The 21,730-nt window shown below is 37.6% G+C and overlaps 4 protein-coding genes across 7 annotated transcripts; 3 read left to right on the plus strand and 1 right to left on the minus strand.

Moving 5' to 3' along the window:
- The first annotated feature begins 1,289 nt into the window (after positions 1-1,289).
- On the plus strand, positions 1,290-10,308 carry LOC111611427 (cytospin-B-like). The gene is made up of 12 exons (XM_023348216.1): positions 1,290-1,636; positions 2,505-2,626; positions 4,255-4,698; positions 5,566-5,639; positions 6,683-7,209; positions 7,286-7,373; positions 7,476-7,551; positions 7,910-7,946; positions 8,642-8,738; positions 8,842-8,958; positions 9,198-9,257; positions 9,556-10,308. The coding sequence occupies exons 2-12, from the start codon at positions 2,578-2,580 to the stop codon at positions 9,643-9,645; spliced, it is 1,659 nt and encodes a 552-aa protein (XP_023203984.1). The 5' UTR covers positions 1,290-1,636; positions 2,505-2,577; the 3' UTR covers positions 9,646-10,308.
- A 34-nt stretch (positions 10,309-10,342) lies between these two features.
- c15h12orf57 (chromosome 15 C12orf57 homolog) lies at positions 10,343-14,715 on the minus strand. Of its 3 annotated transcripts, none has more exons than XM_023348217.1 (4): positions 14,641-14,715; positions 14,103-14,159; positions 12,867-13,043; positions 10,343-10,786 (listed from the first exon to the last, which is right to left on the minus strand). In XM_023348217.1, exons 2-4 carry the CDS (start codon positions 14,152-14,154, stop codon positions 10,647-10,649), a joined length of 369 nt encoding a protein of 122 aa, XP_023203985.1. In that variant the 5' UTR covers positions 14,155-14,159; positions 14,641-14,715; the 3' UTR covers positions 10,343-10,646. The 3 variants fall into 3 exon arrangements, with proteins under 3 accessions (XP_023203985.1, XP_005803149.3, XP_023203986.1); XM_005803092.3 differs by lacking the exon at positions 14,641-14,715 and adding an exon at positions 14,498-14,561; XM_023348218.1 differs by lacking the exon at positions 14,641-14,715 and adding an exon at positions 14,270-14,466.
- A 73-nt stretch (positions 14,716-14,788) lies between these two features.
- saysd1 (SAYSVFN motif domain containing 1) lies at positions 14,789-16,795 on the plus strand. The gene is made up of 2 exons (XM_005803140.3): positions 14,789-15,017; positions 16,000-16,795. The coding sequence occupies exons 1-2, from the start codon at positions 14,829-14,831 to the stop codon at positions 16,321-16,323; spliced, it is 513 nt and encodes a 170-aa protein (XP_005803197.1). The 5' UTR covers positions 14,789-14,828; the 3' UTR covers positions 16,324-16,795.
- An 880-nt stretch (positions 16,796-17,675) lies between these two features.
- On the plus strand, positions 17,676-21,493 carry bpnt1 (3'(2'), 5'-bisphosphate nucleotidase 1). 2 transcript variants are annotated; one of them, XM_023347208.1, is made up of 10 exons: positions 17,676-17,959; positions 18,626-18,770; positions 18,888-18,992; positions 19,081-19,188; positions 19,312-19,360; positions 19,661-19,738; positions 19,857-19,948; positions 20,030-20,227; positions 20,330-20,435; positions 20,535-21,493. In XM_023347208.1, the coding sequence occupies exons 2-10, from the start codon at positions 18,651-18,653 to the stop codon at positions 20,684-20,686; spliced, it is 1,008 nt and encodes a 335-aa protein (XP_023202976.1). In that variant the 5' UTR covers positions 17,676-17,959; positions 18,626-18,650; the 3' UTR covers positions 20,687-21,493. The 2 variants fall into 2 exon arrangements, with proteins under 2 accessions (XP_023202976.1, XP_005803150.1); XM_005803093.3 differs by lacking the exon at positions 19,661-19,738.
- Positions 21,494-21,730: the final 237 nt, after the last annotated feature.

The following is a 21,730-nucleotide window of genomic DNA, read 5'->3' on the forward strand; positions in this document are numbered from 1 at the left end:
TATTTTTAAAAGTAGATTTTTAAAAAATCCTTAAGAGTCCTTGATGTTGGACTATACATATATAGATTAGATAATTTTTTTCAGTTAATAAATAGGAATAAAAGTCTTTTTTAGGATTTGATTGTTGATCAGGGCTGATCGATGGAAAATGAACCGTTTCCCAGTCAGTCTCAGGCTGATTGACTGGTCCATCATATGTGCATCTTTAACACATACAGTCATGAAAAAACAAGAATACCCATTAAAAGACTCTGCAATTGTATATATTTAGATATTTCACTTGAATTTTAAATCTAGTGAGATCATCAAGTGATATGCACAAAATTAATTCTGAACAAAAATACATTTTAACATTTTCTGTTAATTGTCCATCTTGAAAGCATAGAAGATGCTAAAAGAAAATGTAATCATGGGACCTACAGCAGCTTCTTACTATATTGATGTTAAAGTGCTTGGCTGTAAAATCAAAAAGAGACTGCACAAGTTTGACTCTCATGGGACGTATCCAAGGATGACACAGAAATTGTTCTCAAATGAGATTGGTTTCAATTTGTAGACAAATAGTCTACAAATAACTAGATACAAATATGAGAATAACTTTACAAATATAAGAATATAGTGTTACTCAACCAAAGAGAGTGACACTATATTCTGGGGGTTTAATATCCTAACTTTTTCCTCATAGAAAAACAAAGTTATGTTTACATTAATGAGTAACACATAGTAAATAAGTTGTAATTTAAGGGCAATTAAATCATTTTCTCTTCCAGATAGGCTACATAAATAAAGTGCCAAGACTTGTCACTCTTGTTTTTTTGTTTTTTTTTCCTTTTGTTTGTTTTGTTTTGTTTTCACCTGGCTATATATATATATATGATCGGAGACAAAACAGCTATAACAAAAAGAGTCACGGCTGCTTGGCTGCTAAGAAAAAACATCGTCCACTCCTTCCTCAAATATTCAGTCGTGTTATTTTTAGTTTGTGCCTCGCCTCGCAAGCTGCTCCCCTGTTTAAGGCATTAGTGTCGGAGCTTTCATAGCTGGATAAGCATAGTTCTGTTGATTAAAGACTACTTTAAGTGTTTGTGGTTTAAAGCTATGTGACAGGATCTGACAGAATCCACCTGCAGGCCGCGTGACAGCAGAACTTGTTCCCCGCGTGCCACCACACCTGGTTTTCACAGAAAATAATTAGCCTCCATTCAGCAGGTGTGACTGCTTCTTTGGGTCGCTTCCCACGTAGCATTTTTATTATCGGTCTGCTGTATTTTAGTGGGGGGGCGGGGGGGGTTTAAGCATCGCTTTAAAGTATTGCCATTATCATTCCTGTTTCTGCGGTGAAAAGCTGCTGCGCAACCAGTTTCTTTCCTCTGCCCCCTTCCTATTTTGCCGCATTGGACTTAAAGACGAAGCATTGGCGTTGGATAATATCGAAAATTGGATTCAAGTCATAGACGGAGACGAGCGTTTCTGTCTTTCTGAGTCACATGTGTTTTCACTGATGGGATTCATTGTCCTTCGGGAATATTCGGGATACGGGACAGAGGAGAAAAGGCGGAGAGGGTCGCAGAAAAACCGCGCAGGACAGCCTGAGACTAAAGTGGACTGCTTCCAGCTGCCAGACTGAGCCAAGCAGGTACGATGAATGAAACAAAAAAAAAAAATTTAAATTCTTCATGCTGTGTGCAAACGGTAGCTGCACAGATTCAGCATCTGCAATGCCCTAAACTAAACGACTGACTAAAATACGGCACATTTTTGAGATATGTTGACCTTAAACTTTAGTCACCATCAACCAGCTTCAGATTTTGTGTTGATATTTTGAAACATGGTTCCTAACAGTTTGGGGTTGTTTAGTTATCCCGAGCTGTCGAGCCTAGAATCTCCATTAAAGCTGTCTCTCTCTACCATTGAAAATAAAACTGTTTCGCTTCTTTTTTTTCTTCTTTTTTTTATTGAGCTAAATATATCTCATTAAGTCCCCAGAGGGTCACAAGTGTCGTTGTCTTTTCCAGACAGTGGCTGTTTTTATTATGGCTCTCTGCCCAGGGTGATGCAACTCGGGAACCAATGTAGGGCTAATAAAAAAAAAAGGGGGGGTGGGGGGGATGATTACATCCTAAATAGGGATTATCCAGCTCTCCAGAGCTACTGCCCTGCAATTTTTAGCATCGCTGAGGCAACACATTTGAGTCAAATGATTAATGCCTCATCAGAATCCCGTTAAGTTTGGGAAAGGCTGAGAAGGGATGCATCTGAAAGTTGCTGGGCAGTAGTTCTTGAAGACTCCTGTCCTAAATTATTGTGCACCATGAGCATTGTAAGAAAGTCTTATCTAAAGCTGAAGTTGGTGACTGTTCAATTGAAACACTACTTTAAAATTTTTTTAGGGGTTTCATTTAAAATCAAATATTTGGAGCTTCATTTTTATTTATTTTCTGGAGATGTTTTACTGTGAGTCATCCTCATTAAAATGTACATTAATTCTTATGTCCAAACTACAGCAAGGCTTCATAAGACACCTGGGACAGTAGAGGGCAGTGTTTGATACACTGAGCCAATACCCAGTCAGGTTGAATGATGGGTAACCACAATGACAAGGACAGCTACAGCCCTACAGATACAGGTATGCATTTTTTTCTTGATAGCAGTATTTGTGGTTGGACAGCTAGTGATATAACATGCATTAGAAATCTACAAAGGTATTAATCAAAGGGCTCAAACAAGCAAAGTAAATGAAAAGTATTTCTGATGCATTTGATGAATAGATTTTATTTTTAATTATGAAAGTTGACTGGTTCTGAACTCTGCAGCATCTCCATAAAAAAAGATTTTGTTAGTTTTTAATCAAGACCTTCTTGTGAAAGCAGATGTCTGCTTTCTATTTAAGGCCATTGTATTACTCATTGGTCTAATTTTGGGAACTGAGTACAGTGACCCAACCTAGGCTAAAATATTGCACAATATTCAATATGCCATTTGCATGATATGTTTACAAAATTAAGGGAGTAAGAAGAATGATTCTGGGTTCTTGGCAAAACTAGGTTGAGTAACATGCCTTTAATTCTGGCTTGGCTTTAAAAATAAGTTGTTTTTATTATTTTTCTCTTTTTTAGGCTGCTTGTGGTTGAGTTAAAACACTAAGTTGCATCATTTCACATCAACTATTTATAGACTCTTTTTCTCCTCCTTACATTTTTGTTTCATCTGTGTAAGAGTCCTGATTTGAAAATCTTGATTTGCATACAGATCAAAACCAGATGTTTTCATTTTGACCTGATTTAGCAGCCCAGCAGGTATCTTAAAATATTAGACTCTATTACACTTGCACTTGCTGCTCTGCTGCATTACCGCTTTATACATTCAGGATGTATATAAAAAATGAGCAAAGGAACATTTCTAGACATTTAAAAATGCTAAATTGGGGAATTCCACAGCTGTATTCCATCTGCCTTTTCCACAGATACTTTGTTCTTCATTGCAAAACAGCCTAACTGTCATTTTGTTTAATTAGCACAAAATCGTGCCACTCTACCTTAGAGATCTTGTCTCCAGTCAAGAATGTTTGATTGGCAGCTCACTGTTACATCCCTCACTTATATCTGTTTAAGGTTCCTCAGGTTGCCTTTCTTCTTAGCTGTCAATATGCAGGGAGTTTGCTCCAGCTGTAGGAGGGAAATAGCAGTCCTGCAGCTACTGAGCAGACTACAGTATAGCACACTGCTGCCAGGGAAAGATGAGTCTGCAGAATCCTTCAAGGACAAGGAAGGAAGTTGTGGGGAATAATGAGATCCCTGCAGACTGCCAAAATTTGTACCCTAGAAACCAGATAAGATATGCATCAAACAAACCAATTAAGCTTCATCATCATATTAAACAGTTAATGATATAGAAGGATTCATGATCAAAATAACATAGTGAAATCAATAATAGTTATGACAGGGTTTCATTTTTGTAAACAAGAAGCTTGTGATGGATCTGAATGCTTGCTATTAGCTGTAAGAGTTCCTGCTGAGGATCAGGGAGAATCTTGTATCCTTTTTCTTGCCCCATGGGACAACATGTTGTTGCTGGCCAAGTTATTGGCAGGAGATGCATTTTGCTGAATCATTCAGCCCAGGACAGTAAACAGGTCGGTGGACAATGCTCTCATCTGCATCGAGATTAAGGGAGGAGACAAAAGCGTAGCAAATATTTGCAACTTATCAGACATTTTCTGACCTAAGTGTGTTTTACTGTTAATTCTGTCATTAGGTTCCCCTTTAGACTTCTACCACACACCTCCTACCTCACCCTTTGAGGCAGAGGTGGCTGCCATGGCTTCACCCTCTGCAGCTTCGACTGATAAGATGCAAACTTCATCACCAGTCACCAGCGCCACGCCCTCCACCCCCTCCCAAGCTGCAGACTGGAAACAGAAGCTCTCGGCTCCCTCGGAGTGGGCAGTGATCAACGTGGAGAGCATCAACTCGAGTGATGCAGCAGCCGGACAGGAGACGGACGTTCCGATTGCGCTGCCTTTGCCCCGAGGATTACCTTCAGAGCAGAGCTGGCAGGAGAGAGACAGCGGGATGGAGCTACAGGCAGCAGCAGAGAGAGCTGGAGAGGAGATGACCCTGGTTTTACTCAGCCTGATAGAGCATTACAGAGCTTCACTGGGCCTAACCCCCAACACTGATATTACCACCGGAGCTGTCGGTATGGGGCTGGTTTTTCTGTTTCTTTTCACAATTGATAGTTAAGACTATATTTACTGAAAACTCAAGCTAGATTAATCTTGAAGATTAAAAATTATTACACTATTGTCATAATGTAATAATTTTGTGATTAACCGAAGAATTTATTAGACTGGTTTCTTAAAATGAAAAAAATAGCCTAAATGAAAAGTAAAATTTGTTTAATGCAGCACCAAGCAAGTAGGTTTAACAAATGTGTTCAAGATATAAACTGTTAATGGGGTAACGACTGCACCAATATGACCTTTACAGTACGGTAGTCAGAAGGGGAACAAAAACATGTTCCTGATGAGGTTTAGAAAAAACCATCAGCAATCACCAATTTTCAGATTGCGTACTGTAATTTCATCCTATTCCTCTGGAAAGATGAATTGGAATAATAAAGCCATTTTTTTGGAAGTAACTTGAGATCACCGATTTAAAAAAAAATGGTTGAAAACATTTTAAGGCAGCATTGGAGAACATCATCTTTCTAATGTCTAAGCCAAAGGAATATTATTAAAGGAAATTTACGAGGGCACCAGCAGATTCTAATCCTGCACAATTTGAAAAGTTCCCATAGTCTGATTCTTGGAACATAAAAAAGTCCATTAAAAGGTATTATTCTTTTTTTTTTTTTTTTTAACTGTCAGTCTGAAATAATCTATATTTTCTTCACAGTTCATTGTGATGATCATGTGAAAACTTTTTAAATTTTATTTAATAGTCATTTCATTATGTTAGCTGGACAAAAAAAGCAAGTTTTCCATTACGAATAACCATACCTGTATTTGTCAATAAGCCATACCTGTATCTGTTTTGGTTCAACATGTTTCGTTCACCTTTTCAGAAATGATGAGGCGCTTAATAACTGAAAGGGAAGACCTTGTTGAGAAGCTGGACATGCTAAAGGAGACACTTAGGGTAAGCTTTGCTGGACCTTTTGGATACCTGATACCTCAATCACTCACATGAAACATGCTCTTTCAGTATTACATTTCGGAGCATGATGGAAAAGAAGTCTCAAGCTTGGACACACAATTTTTTGTTTTGTCTTTTTTTGTTTCCTTTGATTTATTTCTTACAGAGATAAATGATTAGCCTTTCATGCTTCATGAAGCAGATGCTAATCCTAAGATTTGGTCTGTAGATTGCACCAGTGTGGTGCTTTGTAATATAGTCAACACCTTAACTTATTTTTTTTTTCTTTGTCAAATGTAACTTTGCAGAGTTCTGCTGCTATCTTTCTTTTTAAGAATACTCATTCTCCTTGCACACAAGACAAACTTGAATATGCTGACTGAGAGCTTTAGAGTCTGGTATACGACATGTAGCCCTTCAATAATTTTTTTATTGAGCAAATGAAAGTCTGGCTTCAAGGTGAATTTGCAGACACATTGTCTTCTGGAAAAAATCAGGGTTGCATTGGAGGTTTTGAATGTCAAACACCCTATTTTTTATTTTTTTATTTTTGGTAATGGCTTAGAAATACTTGATGGGCAGATTTTTTTTTAATTATTGCAAATGTCCTTCAAAAACTCAAAACTGGGCTTTAAAAAAGTGTTCAAAAGTGTTTTCAAAAGGTTCTTCTAATCTGACAAACCAGACTCATCAGGACGCATGTTATGTTTTATTGAATATTGCTGTAATATGCTCTGCCCTGGAAGAAAAATAATTTTTTTTGGCAGTTTCTTAACAAACTCTTATTGTTATCTAAGGCAAGGTATAGTGTGAACTACAGTTCATGTACAAGTTTAGAATTTAGTTAATTATATAAATGAAAACCATTTATATAAATAAAAAAAAATTTAATTCTTTTCTTGTCTTGCCAAAGAAAAAACTCATAGAAAACAGGAATGTTTTCTATGAGTATTGTCATAGAAACAGAAATGCCAGAAGTAACAACTCTTTATACACTTTAAGAATATTCAACCTTAGTTTCAGATGACTGTTTGTTTTGTTCCCAGACAGAGAGGTTGGAGTGGCAGCAGTTCCAGTGGGACTTGCAGACTGCCGTGTCCGTGGCCGACAGGCTGCGACTGGAATCGGATCACTCTCTGGGTTTGCTCCAAGAGAACCATAGAGCTCTGGAGGAGCAGCTGGCTCACACTCTCAGGAAGCAGCAGGAGACCGAGCGAGCGCTGGAGAGCCTGAGAGTCGAGCACAAAGACGTTTGCTGCAAACTAAATGAAGTCGTTGTGCAACGGCAGCAGGAGCAAGCAGAGCTGGATGTTCTTAGGAATGTTTGTAGGCTGAAAAATGAACTGATAGATAAAGAGGTTAGAAATGATTTTCAAAACAAAGGTGAAACAGAAATTAGAAATGGTGGCGATGGTGAAACTCATGATCTTGACAAGACGAAAGGATCAGAAAATGTTGAGCTGACTAGAAAGGGAGTAGCTGAGGGCTGCATTCACACTCTGGAGAAAAAGAAAGAAGTCGGACGTGGACCAAGAGATCCACGGAAGATAGTGATGTTGTCCGAAAGGTCTTGGTGAGTGTATGTGATGTTTCACATTACAATCATCCACAACTGCCTCATACAATTAAAACATAATTTTGATCTTCAGGAGCCTGTCTGGTCTTCCACTGCAAAGTGATTCTTCAAATCAGAATGGGACTTCAAAAAACACAAGCACAACATTACCATTATGCAAGGTATAAAATTCTCAGTGGGTGTCACCAGCAGGATTGGAATACATTTTTTTTTTTACTGTTTTTTATGTTAAATTTGTTGATTCTCTCCTACAATCCATCCAGAAAGAAGAGCCAACAGAAGGGAAAAGAGCAGACCGGCTTTTGAGGAGGCAGGACAGTTGGTCTAACTTTCATACAGGTCAGAATCAATACTTCTGTGTTGAGGTTTGTAATGTGACTGGTGTTGCACAGGTTACATCTTGCTTCTGACACTTTAAATTTCATGTTGCTAGTACATGTCACTATCTAATTATTGTTGAAAACTGTCTTGACTCAGAGCTACACAAATAACTCAAGGATATATGTGCAAAACCCACAAATGTTCCATTCCCTTTTTTCTACTTGAGAGAAGTTTCTATTCTGCAGAGAAGATTTCCCCTGAGTTCGGACTTATTTTCTCAGCTGTCGAGAGCAGGGCTCCATATAAACCTAGCTAATCAGTTTCTACTGTATGTATTTTGCTTTTGCTGTGGAATTGATGCATCTTTGTCTCACAGGAAAACAAGAGGAGGATCAAACCTCAGATTCAGTGAAGTAAGCTGCAGTTTTTTTGCAGAGGGCTGTTTTAATGTTGAGGCATTTATATAAAAGAATGAGTAATTGCTCACTGAATGTCACTTCCTATGCTTATTAAAGCTTAAAGAGTTGGTCTATATGTCTATGTGACTCAGTAAATCAGAATCTAAATTATATATATATAGATTGAGATTTAGGTTTTCTACAAAAATATAATATTGACATGTTATAGCCTACACAATTATAGGAAACACCAGCAGACAGTCACTCACAACATCCGCAACCATGATAAGTTCCAAAAAGTAATTGCTAATAAACCTTACTGTCAAGAGTGTAATATCCCAGCATATTTATCACTTCACTATTTTGAGAAACAAGTAATTACAATAAAACTATTCTATATTGTCCTAAAAATATCTGTAATTAGCCCACATTTTTCTTTTTCATACTACTCTAGCAATTTTGCATTCAGTCATGCAGTCTTTTCGTAACTTGAAACATTATAGCCTACCCTAACAAATATTGAATCCAAGCAGTCCTTTGTAATAACATTACACACTTCACTATCTAAGTTCAATAACTTTTCAATGATATTCAAATTTATTGAGAAGCCTCTGCTAATAAACTTAATGTACAATGTTATCAAAAGTAAACATTAATTTAGATATAACTAGCGTGGATTTTTATTTTTGACTTTCTTGTCTTGACCTCAGACCTCAGGATGGCTTCAGTGCTTTGCTGAGGCGTCATGGTGGCTCCAGGAGAAACTCTCTGCTGCGGTGGTGCCAAAGTCGTACCCAAGGTTACAAGGTTAGAGCAGAGTCTCGAGTGTAATACTCTAGTGACAGAAAATGAAATCTGTTTAGTTGTTCTCTGATGATTATAATTATTCTTGTGTGTTGGTCTGCAACAGAATATTGAGATCACCAATTTTAGTACCTGCTGGGAGGATGGGTTGGCATTCTGTGCGGTTTATCACACCTACTTGCCAACTCGTATCCCGTATGACAGCCTCGCTCCAACTGACAAGGTAAAAAAAACTACAACCTTAGACACAATGAATGTTTTGTGGAAGAATGAAGCAGTCTGGTCTTTTGCCAATACTCAAACAGATCAAGGTGTTTTCAGGAAGGTGATCTAGAGCTGCACCTGCAATCTTATGAAGATGCACAAGTTTCATTAAATGGCTTTACAAGATATTACTAACGTGCTCAAAATATTGGTAAAAGCCAATAACTTCTGAATGTAAAATGTGCATTGTTTGGGCAGGAAGAAAACCTTGGACTTGCGTTCAAGACGGGAGAGAGCGTGGGAATCCCGGCCACACTGGTGAGACTTTTAAAAAATATATTTTTCAAACAACGCATCAAATGTTCTATGCAGATATTTAAAATGTTAATCAGCTTTAAACAGCCATTTCTTGGTTAGGGAAACAAGAAGTGGTTCTGTCAGTGGTTTGTAGTGTTTTTTATAACAAATAGTCTCATTTTCAAAGGATAAGGTGCTCCTTAACATAAACTTTTTCTCTTAATAGAAACCAAAAATGTCTTGTAGATCACTTACTGTTTTTAATCTGTTACGCTCTGAAGTTTGACTGCAATGTCTTTTCCCATTAACTTTGTGACAGACAGTGGAGGAGATGCTGAAGGCAGATGGGCCAGACTGGCAGAAAGTGCTGGCATATGTCGAAAGCGTTTTCCGTCACTTTGAAATGTGAAGACAGGATCCAGTGACTTGCACTCTTCCATTTACCTTTTGTGAAGAATTGGGAGGTGAACTAGTGAATCAGTGCTCTTGCACACAAGGAACTCATCTGTCAGGATTTAAAATGTGTCAGAAGTGTTGAACTGGCATTTTTTCTTTTGTGTCAAATCATTCACTCAGAAGCAGGTGCTTGCTGACTCCCTGTGGAAGAAACTATACAGCATTTCACCCATGGAGCACTTTTTAATTTTTTTTACTTGCACAGCAACTACACTGGATCTGGGGAATAAGATCTAGGACGCAGAAAGAAGTGCAGCAGGATGATCACCTGCTCACCAGGTACTTCTGTGTTCCAGTCGGTGCATTGATTTATGCAATGTATGCACTTCATTTACTTTAAAGAGCACTTTATTACCAAGTTAGCTATGACAATGTAGCATTTTTGGAGGAATATATTGGCATCTAGGTCACTTTATCTTAACTATTTATTATGCACCTCTTCTCTAATCACTGTCTTCATCTATTCAGAGTGGGATCAGACATGTAGTACAATTTTTATGCTAGAAATCAGGTTTTTACCATGAACACTCCTACCACTGTCTGAAATGTAAAGGTACCTCTTGGCTTTTTAAAAATGTGATTATGATTTTAATGCATTAATAAAGTGTCTATCACAGCTTTTTATCCCCTTTGTATAAATAACACAAATACAGAGAAAACATTTATTTTTTACAGAAAAACAAATGGCATTATATAAAAAAAGGATGGCATTAAAGTAAATGTTTCAGTGGAATAAAGTGGTTGTAGTGTTATATGTAACAAATAAATACAATGCAAAAAATAAATCAAGGATTTGCAAGAATGCTTTCAATATAACCATATTTTTTTAAAGAAACATTAGTGGTATAAAACTTAGACCTAAAATCAAAAACAGGATCTTAAATACATGATAATACAGAGAAGCAAAGCATGGAAAGAAAGCACTCTTGCATTTGACCTGGTCAAAAATAAATCCTATGAAGCTGGAATGGCGCCTCCTATAGGTGGTGTTGACAACGGTGGCAGGAGGAGAGCCTTCAGCTTTGCAGACATGGCTGCTATTTCTGGGTCCTGGGTTTCATACATCTTCACCAGTCTGGCAAATTTAAGGACGCCTGTGAGGGATGCAGCAGATTGACGTGAGTCACATTTATGCAAAACAACCTTCCATCTGTGAGACATTTATTATTGTATCAGTAGAGCAGTGTGAGATTCCATTGCAGAGTGCACTAATTTGTTTCTAAATTTATTCTAACATATAAAAAATGTCTCTTCAAAGTTAATTGTTTGATATATTCATTTAATCATGTAACGTTCACTAGTTTTGTATACATTTTGGAAAACTTGAAAGTACATTTAAAAAAAAAAAAAGTCAAGTCACCGTGTTCCAAATTATTATGCAAGTGATATTTTCTTAAATGGTCAATGCAAATGATGTCAGTGAAAATGTCAGTATAATTTTCAAGTCATGAACTATTGCAGTACGAATCAAATTTTACTGAACAAAGCTCCCCATGAGAACAGTATTTTTTTTCAAAAATAAAAACTCAAAATGCTCTGTTCCAAATTATTATGCACAGCAGATTTTCTAAACATTTTATGGATTATAAAGAACTGCAAACTGTCATTCTATGAATGTGCAGCATTAAGTGGTCGCATGTACTAAAATCAAAAGCTATTTCAATCAAACATCTTAACAGACCGAGTTACATGTTAACATAGGAGCCCTTTGATATCACCTGCACAATTCTTGCATCCAGTGAACTTGTGAGTTTGTGGAAAGTTTCTGCTTGAATTTATTTGCAGGATGTCAGAATACCTTCCCAGAGCTGCTGTTCTGATATGAACTGCATTCCACCCTCAGAGCTTCTGCTTGAGGAAACTCCAAAGGTTCTCAATAGGGTTGAGGTCAGAGGAAGATGGTGACCACACCATGAGTTTCTCCCCTTTCATGCTCATAGCAGCCATTGACACAGAGGCATTCCTTGCAGCATGAGATGGTGCATTGTCATGCATGAGGATGATTTTGCTACGGAAGGTACAACTCTTCTTTTTGTACCATGAAAGAAAGTGATCAGTCAGAAAGTCCATATACTTTGCTGAGGTCATTTTCACACCTTCAGGGACTCTGAAGGGGCCGACCAACGATTCTCTCCCCATGATTTCGGCCCAAAAATGGCTCCACCACCTACTTGCTGACGTCACAGTCGTGTTTGGGATGTGGTGACCATCCACCACCAAGCCACTACTGCGTCCATCTGCGACCATCCAGGGTTGCATAGCAGTCATCAGTGAACAAATCTGTTTAAAATTAATCTTCATGTACGGCTGGGCCCACTGGGATTGTTTCTACTTGTGAGCTCTGGTTAGGGGTGGCCAAATAGTAGATTCATGCACCGCAAGCCTCTGGAGGATCCTCCATCTTGAGGTTCCAGAGGCTCCAGCAGCTTCAAATAACTGTTTGCTGCTTTGTAAGGTCATTTTAACAGCTGCTCTCTTAATCCGATGAATTTGTCTAACAGAAAGCTTTCTCATTACGCCTTTACTGCACAAACCCATCTTTGTTCTGAATCAGCCACAAATCTCTTCACAGTACGATAACGCTTCAGTTTTTGTTAAATATCTAATGTTTTCATACCTTGTCATACGGCACTGCACTATCTGATGATTTTAGTCAGCAGAGAGATCCTTTCTCTTTCCCATATTGCTTGAAACCTGTGGCCTGCTTAATAATGTGGAACATCCTTCTTAAGTACATTTCCTTTAATTGAGCTCACCACACAAACTAATCAACCCAGCTCTCTGAAATTAATTATAGTGATTCAAAGAGCCCTGACACACACTACCACCTATAAATTTAATAGCACAATAAAAAAATTATGACACTTAATTTTTACGACACTTAAATCCAATTTGCATAATAATTTGGAACACAGTGTAGGATATTGGAACATTTTCACAAAGATTAAGTTTGACCTTTTTTTTATTTTTTATTTTTTGATTAAAAAAAACTCAACTTATCTGATCATTTAAACTAAATATATGCTATTAGTAGCTAAAATATGTAGAGTCATCAAAATCTGAGTAGAAATTCATCTAAAAAAATCAAACATGGTCACAAAACAAATAGAACTGCTTATTGTTCCTTAGTTTTATTTCAAAAAACTATTAAATATTGTAAGACATCAACATCACCTTCTCCTTCATTGTTAAATCCATACGCCTTGATTACTTCCTGTTGAATCTGAGTGGCCACAGGAAGCACGAGCTGCAGCATCTTCCCCATGTCGTTACAGGCGCTCTCCCGAGCCTCCTCCATTCGCACAGCATTCTCTGGCACTGAAAAGGCCTGGATCACTTCACTCAGCACCACTGCAGAACAAAACGAGCATCTGTGGTTACTTTGCAAACTTTCCAAAGCACAAATGAATACCTCCACAACTGCCTCGATCAGTAACTCTTCAATTTCCTGAGGGAGTCTTCCCAAGGGATCAATAAAGTACAAGTCTAAGTCTAACTACCTGACAGACTGAAATTTATATAACTACCTTATTGGATTTACTCTAAACCTCAGACTACAAGGTTAATTTTGTTTTCTGTCATCAGAAAGGAGCAGATGAATCTACAGTTGTGGACATGATTTTGACTAGTTAGACCTAGGGAATCATTTTGAGATGCATTATGAAAAACTATAAAACAAAGTTAGGTTAATTAGCAACTCTACGTTTTGCTCTGTTATCTACTATAATATGAAGGGAAAAGTGATATAAAAGACGGGGTTAGTTGCATGTTTATCATGGCATTATGATCTAAAAGCATTCAATCCTGGGCCTGCCCTGCTTTAACTGCTTGAACTAGACAAGAGTCCAGGTTTGCAACCTTTCTGTGAGGATTAAGCACGTGCAGGTAACCATATGTTGGATCAGCAGCAGAACTATTCATTCATACCTGCTTATTCCTTCCAGGTTTACAGGTTGGACTTGAAAAGACTCATTCAGCTACTAAATACTAACCTGAAGGGATGGAGGTACAGGGGTTATTTGTGAAGTCGCTTATTTTATGTTACATATTTTTAATTGATTTGTTTTTCGTTTGTTTTTTCAAAAAAGCCAAATTTCGTTGTTCTTGATTGATTTGCAAAACAATAAAGAAGCTAAAACATCCAAGAGAGTGAATACTTTCGTAAAACATGCAAACTCCATGCGGAGAGGGCATTCTAGTGACGCAGGAGCAACATTTTTAATCATACTGTATATTTATTTCTGCAGACGATTGATTATGTTAATAAAACTTCAATCATTAGGAAGCTCAGGAAAATATACAGGATTGATGACTAAAGAGAGCGCTGGCTGCTTATCTAGCCTCTTTTAAACTATTTCGTTTGCTACGTTGGAGGAAAAAGTCAAACAAGGAGGAAAATGTTCCCCTCACCTCTGGTTTGTTCAGCGGTCAGTGTGGGTTGTTGGGCTGGAGCCGAAGCCATGATGTCTACCGTGGAAAGGGACAAAACACAATAACAACCAGGTTACTACAAATATGTCATCTCTGTTCAGAACTGGCGAACTACAAAGAGTTAAATGTAGCGCTTCTTAACCGACCTAGTCAAGAAAACGAGACCAATGTACAAATATTACGACAAAACGCGTAAAAAGACACTTTGCATAAAGAATAGTATGTGTATTGGTGAATCGACATTATTTCTAAGTTATAATATTAACTCATCTAACAGAATCTTAAGCAACGGCAACAGAAAACAGCGACAAATATATACGTTCATAAAACGGAGTAATCTAAAAATAAGAAACATTTAAGGTGAACGTTCTCACCACTGACGAAAACACCAGCCCTGAAAGCTAGCATCAAACAACCCTAAGGAAATATCGTAAATTGATCTAAACCAACAAATTTACGACAGTTAGCGACAGGACCTCCGTTTTATGGTACATGTCAACGTAATACGTAAACATACCTCGAAAAGCTTGCAACCTGGTGAAATCACGATTAGTTTCTGAAGTTGGAAGACAGTCAGGCGTTTGGATTTGAGTTTTCTGTGCCTTTTTTATTTATCTCATCATTCTAGTGACGAGACGAAGAGGTGTATTTCCCAGTTTATAGTGAAGAAGCTGCTTTTCCACGTTGAACTTGGGAGTTACGCATATGGAGCAGAAGCTCGCAGAGTTTAGAGCCCGAAGACAGGCGGAAAAAGGCATGAAAAAGTCCGAACCTGCTGCTCCTCAGCCCGGAGAACAGAGAGGAGGAGGAGGGCCTGCTGTTCAGCCTGACAGCAGTCATCAACCAAAGGAGCCAGAAGCCAGCCAAGCTGCAATCAGCAGCTCTAAAAATAGGGTAAAAGATCACTATATGCAAACACATTAGCACAGTGAATATTGATTTAAATGAGAATTGTTCAAAAAATGCGGCTAACTCAGTCCGAATTACAATAGATTAGTTGCATTCTAAAGGTTTCTGCAGGTGTAAGTAAATATGCAAACATTGTTTTAAATCTGCATATAAAATACAATGTCAGAATCATTCAAAAATATATGTCACATTAAAGATAGACGTAAAGATCTATTTCTTTAAAAACCTGAACCCAGGATATATGTTTAATAAATAATATCTTAACAACTTCTATGAATTTCCTGTCATTGTCTTAGTCTTCCAGTTGCATTCAGGTATACTATGACGCAAAAGTATTTACACATCTTAAACTTTTTCAACATATGCCTTGTTTTTTGAATACTTTAATTGTTGCTTTATCTAATAAACAAACAAAAATCAGTGCTTAAGTGGAATGGGAAGAAAAGTCTACATGGTTTTAAGAACATTTACACTTGAAAACCTACAAAATGTCATTGGTATTCAACAAACCTTAGACACCTTTTGTTTCATTTTCTGTTTCAAGTCTGTTGGCAGTGTATTTCTATCAGAATCACATGCCTGCAGGGCGAAGTTCTTCATTTTTTTCTTTTGTAACCTGGCCCACACTCAGTCAGGTTAAATGGAGAGGTTTTGCAAATAATCAATTTTAAAGTTTCTCCACAGATCCTATTCTTTCCTCTTCACAATTCTACACTTTTGCACAAGTGACCAACTTTATGTTGCTCTAGAACATAAATGGAAATCATTTTGTGTTTATGTGACTGTCTAAGATAAACTACAAGATAAGATAAAGATAAGATAAAAGTATATAACACTGTTTGTGTCATATGTGTAAACAATTAAAATAATATTCATCTTAGTATTTGTATACTACTGTACGATGTTTTCAATCAGCTTATATTCTGTAATCCTGAGAGCTGCTGACTTTCTGTCATGTGTCCTGCAGGACTGTAGGGACTGGCTGCTAGACAGTACTCTGGGACGATGGTTTGCTTCAAGACAGCTGGTCCTCTCCAACATTATGTTGCTCAAAGTGCTGCTGTGGCTGGTTCTGCTGGGTCTTTTTGTTGAACTGGAATTCGGACTGCCTTTCTTCATCATCTCCCTGTTCTACTGGCTCTATGAAGGACTTCGCAGCCCAGAACCTAGAAAGCCAGGAGAACTGAGTGCTTACTCTGTCTTCAACCCAGACTGTCAGCCTCTCCTTGGCTCACTCACTGCTGAGCAGCTGGAGGGGGAGATGGGCTACAGACCTCTGGCCAACAGATAAAGTGCTTGTCACTTCCATAACTGAAGGGCATAATTCAAGATCTTTCTTGTTTGGAAAAAGGATTATGAACTGTATTTCTTATGTATCTATTGCACATTAAATTAACGCTGGCATACTTATTATTTTGTTCCCTTCTATGCTGCAACATTTTAGGAACCTCAGATGTAAATGTATATAAAACCTTTATCTACATTGGTCTTCTCACTGTTTGCCTTTCAAACATTAATTACCTTGATTGCTGAAACTTCCCTAAATGCCAGGGATAATTTGGGGACTACTCTTTTTTTTTTGGACCACAATTTGTTTTTAGTTCTGTTTGTTTTAATTTACAATCAGTTTTATTTGCCAAGTTTGTGCTCGCAAACCATAAGTTTGACTTTGGTTCCACTTTGGTCTCAATGTGCAGACATTTCAATGTAAACATGTCAAATTTGGAGGAAAATAAATTGTTTTTTGTTGTTTTATTTTCAAACATGGATATGCACTATTTTTTTGTAAAAGAAGACGATGAATTATTGAAGAATTGATCTCTGCACCCTGGGAAATTATGTGTCCTATCCACCAATAAATGTTTTTTTTCAACATGAACAAAAAGTAATTTCTAAACCAATTGATTTTTTTTAACTGATTTATACACTGTTGTCCAGAAAGTGAAAAAAGATCACATTCTTTTGACTTTTTTTTTTTTTTTTTTTTTTACTTTTTTTTAAGCACAGTTTAATTTTTGCTGTATTTGGTAGATTTTTTTAAAAAAGAAATAAGGGATGTACTTATCTGTCAGGAAGAAATACCAATGTTGCAATCATTTCATGACACACACATGTTTTTCAAATGTATGAAGAACATGTAATTTAATGGCATCAATTTTTGGTTATTTCCCTGACTTCAATATTTGTCTGACCTATTTTTTGGTTGCAAACTTATAACCCATATATATTTTCTATTAAAAATAATTTTTAAAAAAAAGGTGAATTTCACTGTTTTTAGAATCTGGACCCTGTTGTGAGGATTTTAAAATGATCCCTGTGGTGATTAAACTTCAATTTATGCTTTGCTTTAAATAATCTGTATTCAAGTCCAGATTTGAGATGTTTAGAGTTTGAATAGAGATTTTAGCCCTGATTTTAGATTTTGCAGCTGCAAAAAATAAACCTGTGCAATTCACCACACGGTGTATTGGAAGCGTATTACTATTTCATAATTTGTGGAACAAAAAGATAAAACCCAAGCTCTGAGATGTGCAGTTAAAAAAACGATGCTCGTTCTGATCAGCACTCCTTACCAGTTGGTGGCGGTAAAGTGCCGTAATGTTTGCCAGGTGTCATTAAAGACCGCAATAAGAGGAAGAAGAAGATGGTTCACTCCTATCTACTTCCGCGTTGGTCCAAACGCAGTTCTAGAAGTACATGTTTACCTTTCACTTGAAAAATGCGTTACTGAAAGATTTGCAATATAGTTAGTTACAATAGTTAACTTTTTTAAAGCTTGTTAAAGGCCTCCCCCTGGTCTAACGTAGTTCATATTAAGCCGATGCATTGCAAGGGGACTCAAAGTACAGTTAACTGTCCGTTTCCAGTCAAAGATCTGATACATTCATAAAACTGTGGCGCGGCAACTACTTCTGTTTTCTTCACCAGTAAGTAATGACCCCGTTTCCAATTTGGTATTTCTCTAATGTAAGCTAGTAACTGTCACTGATAGCAGATAACTGGTTTACATGGTTAACCAGTTAACTGAACTAACAGATCTAGAATCCCAGATTAACCGTCTAATCTAAATATCTAAAATTAACGCATGAAAAATGGTTTGTAGTGCTGATACAAGCACTAGCATGTAACACATATTTGGTTCATTTGGTCGTATTGTTTGCATAAGTGCAAACAGTACAATCCTATTTGTTAGGTAATGGCCATATCTGTATGGTTAGAGATATTGCCTTCAGAGAACAAGCAGTTGTATAGATAAATATTTATTAGAGCAGGATCAATGTTCAACAGAAAAAATAATTACAAGCAGTTATGTGGTGTTAGTTTGAATAGCCCATGCTTGCCAAATTTACTGACTTTTGATATGTCATAAATGTCTGTTTGTTAGATGCTAAGGTTTCTTTACCTCTTTATTGGTTGTGCAATAACCAATATTGCACAACCAAAAACTTAACTATTATTTTTTTATACATTTTTGCCATTACTTCTGTTATACAGCTGTCTTAAGATGTATAAAAGTTTCAGTTTTTCATGATAAAATATTCAAATATCAACCAAAACTATTCCGAATATGCCTGATCTCACTTTCCTTACAGTTTTCTAGTGATCAACTACTTAAAAATGTCTGGTAATCCTGCTGTGGTTATGCGGCTGGTGGCGTCCGCCTATTCAGTGGCTGAAAAGGCCGGGGCCATAGTAAGGAAGGTGCTTCACAGTGGAGATCTTGGCATTGTTGAAAAGGTGTGTCTGTATTTACTTTTTAAAGTCAGATCAGTAGAGAGAAAACATGTCTTCTTTAGCAGAAATGAATTCATTTTAAGCATTTATGTTGAATATATATTTGCACCTTTTGCACAGACAGGAGCCAACGATCTGCAGACGCTCGCGGACCGACTTGCACAGAAAAGCATCTGTGCTTCACTGTCTAGACGTTTCCCCAAGGTCACCATCATTGGAGAGGAGGTAACTGGATGTGCAGCTTCATTTAGAAAACATGCACTAATCAAACTAAATCAGCACCTCAAAATGTCTGTTAATTACCTGATTACAGGATCTTCCATGTGAGGAGGTCCAGGAGGATATGATTGAGAATGGCCAGGCAGAGGAAATCCTTCAGAAGAGCTGTCCAAAAGAGTATGAAGCACTAAAAGAAGAAGAGGTAACTACAAACAAATAAATAATGAAATCCTTTTATGATTATTATTATTATTGTGCATGCATTTGAAAGCCTTCTCCTTAAGTGTGAACAGGCTTAATTGGAATATGTTTGTGTTAATCTCAGCTAGTTGTTTGGGTTGATCCCCTTGATGGCACCAAAGAATACACTGAAGGTAAGTGTAAAATCCGTGCTCTCAACTTGAGCTTTCAGTTTTCTTAATAATATGATATAGCTTGCAATGATAGATAGCAAATAAATAGAACCACAGCTTGCACCTAAACTTAACCTCTCAGCATGGATTTCATGTTTGTTTTTGTTGCAGATTAGTCTTTGTGCACCAGTTTGTTGGCTGGTTTTTGGTTTTCTTTCCTTGCTTCACCATCACTTTTACAGTGTCTGTGTTCCTTCTTTTGTGCGTCCTTGGGCTTTTCTCCTATCGTCCTCTTTCTTGTCCTCTCTTTGCTGTCTTCAGCCTCAAGTTGTCTCCATCTACAAGCTGTTGACCAGAAACCACACAAAGAGTTGGACAAGACTCACAGCACAGCTATCCGTACGGCAGTGTAGACAGTGGACTTCTAATGGCCACGTCAGAATTATTTGCCAATGATAGAAAGGGTGATAGAATATCTTATTTTCTTCAAATAACATTCCTCCTATTCTGGACTTAGGGCTTCTGGACAATGTGACAGTTCTCATTGGCATTGCATATGGAGGCAGAGCAATTGCAGGTGTCATCAACCAGCCATTCTACAATTACCAGGTTCAAACCAAACTATAAATTATCCACAGCTTTGCTTGAAAAGACACCATCAGTAGGTTATTTTGACGGTTTTCTCTCCAGCTTGGATCAGGAGCTGCTTTAGGGAGAACAATATGGGGAGTTCTCGGATTGGGCGCCTTCGGGTTCCAGCTGCAGGAAGTTCCAGCCGATAAGCGAATTGTCACCACCACCCGTTCCCATAGCAACAAGACGGTAACAGACTGCGTGAACGCCATGGAACCTCACGACGTTATAAGAGTCGGGGGTGCTGGAAACAAGGTGAGGTGGATTTGGAGCCAAAGTGCTTTTCCTACACTAATAAAACGTTTAGATGTGGGCTGTATTTTAAGTACTCCTGTTAACTGACTCCACATTTTGCAGATAATCCAGCTTATTGAAGGGAAAGCATCTGCTTATGTGTTTGCCAGTCCAGGCTGCAAGAAATGGGATACATGCGGTCCTGAGGCAATCCTGCATGCCGTCGGAGGTAAAACTCTTAAATTTAAGGAATGAAAAAAGGTGCATCTTTCGCCAGATTGACTCTTAAGGTGAAATTATATCAACTTTTTTGTTTTTCCTCATGCAGGAAAACTGACTGACATGTTTGGGAATCCTTACCATTATAATGCAGACGTAAAGCATATGAACTCTGCTGGGGTTCTTGCTACACTTCGCAACCATGATTACTACGTCAGCAGAGTGCCACAGTCTGTGCTGCAAGCGCTGAGGTCAGATTGAGTTCAGTCATGATGTGCCTCTGGGGTAGAGATGGTCTTGGTCTTTCTTTGTGTTTTTAATTGCTATGACACTGTTTAGTACTTGTTATTGTTGCAATAATCTCATTCTTTTTGACAAGTATCATTATTTAAATCATATTCACTATATAGTCTCGCCAGTAAAAGCTATCCATCTAACCAATCTGGCCTTAAGTGAAAAAGTAGCTGGTTCCAACAGCTGGTTGTGGAACAGTTATAGCAAGAACTTCCATAATATGTTTGCAGTAATTTGGCAATTTATCTTTTATATTGTGGTGAAGGAATTTTGGTAAAGTCTTAGTATTTTAGCATTAAGACTCTCCCATACAGCCCGTTTTTGTTCAGTCTCTATTATTTTTTTACAAGTGTGGTTTGCGGGGCTTTAGGTGTTGTTCTGGGTTGGATGAACAGTTGTTGGAGTTATCTTTGTAGGCTCACCACTCCTGTGAACATTCAACAGTATTCCATGTTTTCTCCATTTGTGGATAATTCCTTTCACTGTGGTTCACTGGACTCTCATTGCCTTTGTAACCCGTTCTAGCCTGATTGATGTCAGTGACTTTGTTCTACATGTCCTCTTGAATTTCTGTAGATCATGGCATGTTGTATTGCTTTTTGAGATTTGTCAGTCTTTTATTTGAGAGAAATAGTTTTCTCTCTGTAAAATTTCTTGATTTTACAGGTCTGGCAATAATCAGACCTGTAAAATCTGATTACTGCTGGTGAAACTGAACTCAGCCTCTTTCCAAAAATTGGCTTAGCGACACAATTTTACAAGCGAAAAAAAAAAGAAGCTTGTTTTCCCTCAACATAATTTCAATGGAATCTTTGCTAGACATAGAGACAAAACATACTGACTTAACCCCTGTGACTGAAACTTTTTTTTTGCTCTGATGGCATTATTGTCTGAAAGAAATATATTTTTGTAATATGTTTTTGCTGTATTTGGTTGCAGAAAACATTCACCAACTGCTGCTTTCCAAATAAAGCAGCAGTTTCCTCTACATGTTTCCTCAACATGTAGAGG

This window comes from Xiphophorus maculatus, chromosome 15, assembly GCF_002775205.1.
Source record: "Xiphophorus maculatus strain JP 163 A chromosome 15, X_maculatus-5.0-male, whole genome shotgun sequence".
Taxonomy (NCBI): Eukaryota; Metazoa; Chordata; class Actinopteri; order Cyprinodontiformes; family Poeciliidae; genus Xiphophorus; species Xiphophorus maculatus.